Source organism: Manis pentadactyla, chromosome 11 (genome assembly GCF_030020395.1).
Source record: "Manis pentadactyla isolate mManPen7 chromosome 11, mManPen7.hap1, whole genome shotgun sequence".
Classification (NCBI taxonomy): Eukaryota; Metazoa; Chordata; class Mammalia; order Pholidota; family Manidae; genus Manis; species Manis pentadactyla.
The window spans coordinates 2,535,723-2,544,452 of record NC_080029.1 but is presented as its reverse complement, the minus strand read 5'-3'; the positions used below and the strand labels follow the sequence as shown (position 1 = coordinate 2,544,452).

At 47.4% G+C, this 8,730-nt stretch overlaps 1 protein-coding gene across 1 annotated transcript; it reads left to right on the top strand.

Moving 5' to 3' along the window:
* The first annotated feature begins 1,394 nt into the window (after positions 1-1,394).
* Positions 1,395-2,698, top strand: LOC118910691 (ras-related protein Rap-2c-like). Its single transcript, XM_036882070.2, has one exon. The coding sequence runs from the start codon at positions 1,486-1,488 to the stop codon at positions 2,086-2,088; it is 603 nt and encodes a 200-aa protein (XP_036737965.2). The 5' UTR covers positions 1,395-1,485; the 3' UTR covers positions 2,089-2,698.
* Positions 2,699-8,730: the final 6,032 nt, after the last annotated feature.

Below are 8,730 nucleotides of genomic sequence, written 5' to 3'. Positions count from 1 at the left end.
TCATGGTCAGTTTTGTTACTTTGCAGTCAGAGAAAGTCTTACGTGATTTCTCTACTTAGAAATAGAGTTGTTGTGTTCAACACGCAGTTCGTTGTGCACGTTAAGGATTTCTCTGTGCTGTTTATAGAAAGCGTGCTCTGTGGCCGACACAAACACAGAGGCGCGAGGCACGTCCTGTTGCTGCTTCACTTCGTCCCTGAGCCTGGCCTTCCAGGGAGGCAGGGAATTCAAGCTCCGTCAGTCTTGGGGCCCTGCCCCCTCCAGGGCTGCAGCAGAATGAGGGAGTTCACTGGCACCGGGAACACAGGGAGAAAGTGTGGCTATACCCCCTTCCAGCTAGGCGTGCAGGTTCCCTGAAGTCCTAGAGCACAGGGGGCAGAGCTCAATCGGGTGGACGATCCCAGGACTTTGTGCCCAGCCCCCACTGTCCCACCGCCCCGGCTTTCTCCTCGGAAATCAAGGAATAGCCAAGAAGGCTGTGCAGCTGGCAGTAGACGCCTGAGAAAGGCCGCAGGGCACTCAGACCTGGAGGACCCTCTTGAGAAGTGACTCCGCAGCCTGCTGACGGGAACTTTACGGCTCCGCCACTGCCAGGGGAATGGGTGGGCGCACACCTCAAGGTCCAAGTGGCCAAGTCTGGATGGTGAGTTATGTGGTCTGGAGGAGACAGGAAAGCCAGGGCGGGTTTACGTGGGAAAGGAAAATGTGACTTACATTCTATAATGTCGCTCTGCTCAGCGACAAGATGGAGCCAGAGTGAAGGCAGGGGTGTGAGGGGCCCCAGGCACAGAACGGGGGCCTTGAGTCACTTGGGACCCCCAGTCTGGGGCTCCCTCGCGGGTTCCCCTTCCCTGGGGTCCTCCCTGCCTAGAGCGGGGCCCCAGCTGCGCAGCCCAGCCGGGCCTGACCTTGAGTGAGGCCAGGCTGGCTTCAGGCCACCAGGCTGGATCCGAAATGGTGGAGAAATTCCTGCATTTCCCGGTTGACGTGGACGGGATCAGATTACCTTCTGGTCTCGCAGACAGAAAAGGGGCTCTTCTTGCAAAGGGGGAGCGGGGGGCGGGGACTGTTCCCTGGGCGGAGGGGCCCAGCTGGCCTTCCAGTGGATATGGGACCGAGGCCGAGCAGGGCCGGGGACCCCGGGACGGACCGTGAGCGCGGTCCGGGAGAGGGGAGGCCTCGGGCGCGGAGTCCGTGGGTCAGGCCGGCGCCAGAGCGGGGCCGGGGCGGGGCGGGCCGGGTTCCCGGGACCCCAGTCTCGGCGGCGGGGCGGGTGACCTCTGAGCCACGCGACCCTGGACGCCCACGGCAGCCCGGCGCGCGGCCCTCCCCCCCCCCCGCCTCGGCCCCCTCCCCTCCCCGCCTCGCCCCTCCCTCCTCCGCCCTCCTTCCCCTCCCCCACCCCATCTTTCGCTCCTCGCCCCGCCCCCGCGCGCCATTCCCCGCTGTGCTCCGGCCGCTGGTCCCCGCCAGCAGCTCTCGGCCATGGCTGGCGTGGTCCCGCGACCCGCCAAGGGCTATCGGGTGGTGCTGCTCGGGAGCGTGGCGGTGGGCAAGACGGCGCTGGCCACGCAGTTCGCCTGCGGGAGCTTCCCCGAGCAGTGCGAGCCGTCGGTGGAGGAGCTCTTCAGCAAGGTGATCGAGGTGAACGCGGCGCCCGCGCTGCTGGAGATCGTGGACACGGTGGGCGCCGAGCACCTGGTCACCCTCAAGGACCTCTACATCAAGAACAGCGACGGCTTCGTGGTGCTGTACAGCGTGTGCAGCGAGGCCTCGTTCGAGGCGGTGCGGCCGCTGCGGGAGCGCATGGGCCGGCTGCGGGGGCCCAGGGCCGTGCCGCTCGTGCTGGTGGGCACCAAGGCCGACCTGGACGCCGAGCGCCAGGTGCTCACGGCGCGCGGCCGCGCGCTGGCCCGCGAGTGGCGCTGCCCGTTCCTGGAGGTCACGGCCAAGAGCAAACGGATGGTGGACCAGGTGTTCACGCAGGTGGTGCGCGAGATGGAGGCTCTGGCCCCGCCCGAGGTGCAGGCCCCGGCCGCCCCCACGAACGCCCAGGACACGTGGCCTTCGGAAAGGTTCATCGGCTGATCCGCAGCGGCTGGTTTGTAGTGCGTATGTTCATCGCTTTTCGTGCTTCCTGGAGCTCAGTGTCCCTACTTTTTAAAGAAAATGATCCAGCCGGACACAGCAGTTACTTCTGTATAATAACTCAAACCAGGGCTTCAGACTCTCCGCAGATCTTCCCAAATATTTCTTGAACTTTGCAACTGTTTACCTCTGACAGGTGATCTAAGAAGAAACCAAAAATCGATTTGTTCTCCCCTGCATGGAGTACCCTTCTCTTAAAATGGAATTTGTTACTGGACTTTTTCTTATAATTAATACCTCCAGTGTCATCCCACATTTGAAATTGATTGACGAACGTGAATTAGAGTTTAAGCTTTCGACCGCAGGAGGTTTTCATGCGTTTTTCACAACCTTGAATTGGCAGCAGCAGTATTTTCCTCTCTGTATTTCTAAATATAGTTATGACATACATAGCCTTGGTTTGAAAGGGATATTGTATACTCTGGGAGGGGGAAAACCGACTGTATACTCACACCAAGATAGCTTGCCCTGCCTTGTTTTGTAATGGACATCTGGTCGATTTCTCTATCTGGAAATTGGGTGAAAATAAAATGGCTTTATAAGTTTACAATTTTTAATATGTGTCTTTCTAATACTTAAAGCTACGATTCCTAAAGTTTCCATACACGGTCTCTTCGCTTTCGGTCAGTTTGCAGCACACAAGTTCGCAAGGAGAGGGTCACGGCGCCCCATCTCCGTGTGGGTTTGCAAAGTGCTCTCAGCACGGAGTCTTGCTGTTCGCCAGAGGGGGAAAATTCCTCTGATAACGGCGTAGTTAAAACACTGCTGGTCCTGAAATAGAAGCAAAACGTAAGAATCTTTCCATATGGTTTTCACATAGTGATACAAGAGACTGGTTAAAAATTTTGATTGTTTTATAACTTAGAAATTTTGTCTTTGTATGAGCTGACTGGGCTTATTCACACAAATTAATGATTTTACCTCATCCACTACAACAAGTTTTTCAAATCTAGGAACTTAACTGCACCATTTAAACATCCTTCGGAAAAAAACAAGAAAGCTCAGAACTGTGCCTGTGACCTGAAATAATTAATTTTGTTAAAGGAAAGTTATCTAGAAAGTGGTGGTTATACAAGGCTCTGGCAGTTTATATTGTATATGATGTTTGAATAGAAGGATGGATTTTATCTTAACAGTAAAAATATCTATATTTTAAAACGTAACAGTGACTGACAGCCAACTGGCCAGAGGAGTGGGTTGGCTGGGACACGGCCTGGCTGTGTCTCTTCCTACCTGAGGACCTGGGAGTGGGGCACTTAACTTTTGAAGCCTTGAGTCCCAGCTTACTCACTCCCCTCCTCCGACTCTGTATTCTGGGATCGCTCTAGCAGTGTCTCCTCACAACCCCCTCCAGGACCATCATTTCTTTTAAGGGGAATTTCAAACCCAGGGTAGAGAGGAAGGAGACATGGGACGGGGGCACAGCACCTTCCTGGCCTCAGCCTGCTTTGTCTGAAGCTGCCGCTTCCTCCGCTGGAGCAGAGCCCAAAAGCCAAGACTGTTCCCGGGCTGTGTTGGGCGATCGTAGCCCTGAGAGCTTGGGCTCAAAACTACTAGCTGGGGGAACATCCCTGGTCCCACCAGCCCCGCTGGGACGCTCAGTCTTTCTGACTCCACCACCTCTGCTGAAGTCTCTTGGGAGGTTTTATGTCCTTGATCCCAGTTCCTCTGGATACCAGGCTCAACTTAGGAAGAAATTCAGAAATAGCCATTTCTTCCTTTAGATTCCTAGGCCTGCGTCAGACACTCCCACTGAGACCCAAATTTCAGCTTAGAACTCAGGGGTGTTCCTGGCTGACTGGTCAACGTGATAAGTGATCAGGCTCACATGGGCAGCAACTGTGAGCCCAGGAAAATGTTTGAAGCAGTTTCTACGTTGTGTATGCACACACACACACAAATATACATGAAATTAAAGACACACAAATTTTCTTTCTAACTTAGGTATGTTACACACAAGTTGCCTGAGTCCCTCTGGAATCACGTGAGACCTAAATAGCTCTCCAGTGAAATTGCAAGCAAATAGGACCACTTGTCTGGGGGTTGTGGTACCTGGAAGCACTGTGCCGGGTGAGGGACCCATGAAAGCAGGGCAGGTGGACTCTTAGCTTGCAAGTGGTGGTAAAATCTCAAGTCTTCTTGCAGTTTGAGCCTGGGCAGTGGGCTAGGTGTGTACTCAGCAGAACACAGGAATGTGAGACTGGTTTCAAAGTGGCCAAAACATCCACAAAACCGCAAGCAGGCTGAGTGCTTCTGATGATGTTCCAAATGATCAGCAACTCAGGGTACGGGTGGATTTTTTTCTTGCCAACACGTTGTGGCTTCCATTTGTATCATTCAGATTGCTGGTGATACTGAAGACTTTTTGGGGGATGGTTTGAAATGATATTTGATTTTTTGCATGAAATGCCTGCTCTTTTTGGCAGATTTTGCATGTGGAATCCATCCATTTCTTCATGGTTCTTGGGGTTCTTGGTTTGTGGTTCCTACTATATCTCCGTGGTGGGCAGCCTCTGAGATGCCCCCAGGAAGCCCCATTCCCCTAGTATTTATGTCCTAGTGTGACTCCCCTCGAGTATGGGCAGGACCTAGTGACTCTTTCCTAAGGAATATAACATGGCGAAGTGATGGGGTGTCACTTTCAAGATTACATTACCAAAACACTGATTTCCATTTTGTTCACCCTCTCCATCTCTCCACCCTCATTCCAGGGAAAGCCTAGACACTACCCCTCAGCCATCTCTGTGGGAGCCCTGGTAGAGCAGGGCTCATCTTGAAGATACCCTGTGGGTGTATCCTTTCTCTTAGGGGTCAAGCCCCAGATGCAGGAGATCCACAGTTTTTGAAAGAATTATTATGTTTTATTTGAAAGAATTAGTTTTGAAAGCAAAAACACTACCAGCTTGGACTACAAAGACAAAGCCAGTTTAAACTAAAAAGAGACTTTGGACAACCCTTTCTCCACCCCCAATTTTACCAGAAGGAAGCAGGCTGAGAAAACTACTTGGTTACAAACATGTGCTTTCATTTAAAAAAAGAAAAGAAAAAAATGACAGAGAGACCAGACTGCAGAGCTCAGAGGACAAAGCCCAAAGCAATGGAGGATTATTTCCAAGCTTAAAATCTGATCAGAGAATTTCTTGGCTGGGTTTCAGAAATGCAATAGACCAGTGACTCCTTTGTGTTTCCAGTTGCCCCGCATTTTGAACAAGAATGTCTAGAGCAATTACCCTATGCCAGTTCCAGCACTGAGTTTGGGGGGAAGGGGGTGGCAGAGGAGAGGCAAATAACCTCTGTTAGTTTCATGCATCTGCAGACAGAGAGAAACTGTATTGAGGAGCTGTATGCTTAGGGAACTGCGCTCGAGGAGCCGCATCCTCACCTAGGCTTGACTTAGGTGCGAGACTGGGAACTTTAAACTGATCAAACATGGAAGATTAATGCATTTTATAACATTAAACCAACCTTGTGTTCTTGAGATAAATTCAAATTGGCTGTTATTTGATGTAAACTTTTATACATTTGGCCAATTGATTTTGCCAAGATCTGTCTTATATTTTTACATCTATGTTCACGAATGAGACTTGCCTATGATTTTATTTTCTTAAACTGCCATTATTTGCATTTGGTATCAATATTAGGCTAACACACAAAAAATTGTGATAGGGCAGTATTCCTCTTTTTATATTGTCTGGTAAATTCTATGTAAGATTGGAATTACCTGTTTCAACATTTGGTAGATATTGCTTTTAAATGCATTGTTTTGATATCATTGCCCATTTTTGAATCTGATTTTGTGGGGTTTTTGTCATTAAATTTGGGGACTTCTGTGTATGTTCTGGATATTAATCTCTTGTCAGATATATAATTGTAAATATTGTTTCCTATTCCATGGTTGCCTTTTTAGTCTGTTGATAATGTCTTTGAAACAGAAAAATTTAAAGTTTTCATGAAGTCCAAATGTTGTTTTTTCTTGTTATCTGTGCCTTTGGCATCATATCCGAGAAATCAATGCCAAACTCGAAGCTGTGAAGGTTTTGACTACGAAAAGACAGGTTTAGGTCTATTCTATTCCACTGGCCTTTGTCTTTATGTCAGAACCACACTGTTTTGGTTATTGAAGACTTGTAGTCGATCCGAAATCAGGAAACACATCTTCCAGTTTTGTTGTTCTTTTTCAAGATCTCTTTGGCCATTTGGGATTCCTTGAGATTCCACATGAATTTTAGAGTGGGTTTTTTAGTTCTGAAAAAAAAATCCGCTGGGGTTCTGATAGGGATTGCATTGAATCTATAGATTACTTTGGATAGTCTTAACATTAACAAATATTAAGTCTTCCAATCTGTGGATATGTGATGTTTTTCCATTTATTTGTGTCTTCTTTAATTTTTTTCAGCAGTGTTTTATAGTCTCCATTGTACAAGCCTCTCACCTCCTTAGTTAATTTTATTTCTAGTATTTTATTCTTTTTGATGTTACTGGAAATGGAATTGTTTTCTTAATTTCCTTTTTGGATTATTCATTTAAGGGTATAGAAATGCAACTTATTTTTGTGTGTTGATTCTGCATCCTGCGACTTTGCTGAATTTATTACTTCTAATTGTGTGTGTGTGCGTGTGTAACCTTTAGGGTTTTCTACATATAAAATCATGCTACCTGTGAACAGATAATTTTACTGCTCTCTTTCTACTTTGTATGCCTTTTATTTGTTTTGCTTGCCTAATTGTTCTGGCTAGAGCTTCTGTATCCCGTTGAGAAGTTGTGAAAGTGGGCATCCTTGCTTTGTTCTGGGTCATAGATGAAAAGCTGTCAGTCTTTCACCATTGAGTTTGATGTTTACTGTGGGTTTTTTTATATATGGCTTTTATTATGTTGAGGTAGTTTCCTTCCATTCCTATTTTTTTTCTAGTGTTTTATCATGAAAGGCTAATGAATTTTGTCAAATCTTTTTCTGCATCAATTGAGATTATCATGTGGTTTTTAATCTTCATTCTGTTGATGCAGTGTATTACATCAATTGATTTTCATATGTTGAACCATCCTTGCATTCCAGGAATAAATCCTACTTGGTCATGGTATAATTCTTTTTATATGTTCTTGAATTGTGTTTGCTAGTATTTTGTTAATGACATAATTTTCCCCCCAGCTTTATTGAGATATAATTGACATATAACATGGTATAAGGTGTTCAGTGTGATGGTTTGAAACTTGTATATATTGTAAAATGATTATCACAATAAAGTTAATTGACATATCCTTATCATCATTACCATTTTTTGTTGTTGTGATAAGAACATTTAAGATGTACTCTCTTAGCAACTTTCAAGTTTGATTTTTATAACCTTCTTTCACTAACTGCTCCCTGCTTTCTTGCTCCTCAGCCAGGACCTTGGCTGGTCAGAGTTCTTCATCCAGGAGTATGACCCAAGTATTCATTCCCAAAGCATCTGAATCCTCAGTAGATTTGTGCCATTTTTTGGTTGATATTTATGATAAGCTCTCACTACTGAAATGGATTTTACTAATGGAATGGAAGTACCAAGAGGCACCTCCAAGAACTCTCTGGTCCCTGGTTATAATAGTGAGAGGAACCAATTTCTCTACCATCCCCGACCCCCAAACTCCTGTATTCTGTTTATGGGGGAAACAGCACCATATATTATTCACTGATTAAAGATTATGTCACAACCTATAGGCAGCACCCTATCCACTTAGACTGTTGTCTTCCAATTGGTGCTAAAATGAATTTCAGCAGGCCACTCAGCCTTTCTATCAGGCCAGCTACTTCTGGGTGAGTGAATGAAAGGAGGACCCTTGAATTCCACGGGCACAGCTCATGCTTCACTTGTTTACTATAAAGTCAATCCTTTGATCAAATAAATGTTCTGTGCGCTACCGTGAAGGTCCATAAGGCATACTGTGACTGTGTGGATGGTGGTTCTGGCAGAAGCATTGCCAGGGAAAGCAAACACATATCCAGAAAAAATGTCTATTTCAGCAACAATTCCAAATTGTTGCCTCTTCCATGATGGAAGAGATCTGATATGACCAGTCTCCCACAGGGACCAGCTGTCCGCTGAAGAATGGCACTTTGTCAGGAGCTCAACATTGGTCTCTGCTGCAGGCAGGTAGGATTCTCGACAGTGATGATGGCCGGGTCAGACCGGGTGAGGCGAAGTCCGTGATGCTGAGTCCACGCAGAGCCTCCGTCTCGGCTGCTCGGCCACTTGGACATGGATCTGTTGAGCAGGCACTCAGCTGACTGCTATGCACAAAATGGACTGTCCTGTCCAACTGACTGTTGACCATTGATGGCCTCCTCTGTATTTGATGCCTCCTTATGGGGGCCTGCATGTGACAAAGTATCCTTCACAGTCTAAGCCTGTCCAGAGAGGGCCATCCTCATATCTCTTTCAATCTTGTTTTTTCCAAGTTTCTGATGACCCAGCCAAGCCATTAGCAACTGTCCGTGAATCAAGGTAGAACCCTCATTCTGGCCATTTCCAGTCTATGCAAAGCGGCCAACAATCAAAGGTAGTGCTTGAAGTAATGATACCGGGAGGATTGTCCTTCATCCGTGTC

Excerpts from the sequence above, each read along its gene's own strand:
- LOC118910691 (XM_036882070.2), top strand. The coding sequence starts at position 1,486 with ATGGCTGGCGTGGTCCCGCGACCCGCCAAGGGCTATCGGGTGGTGCTG.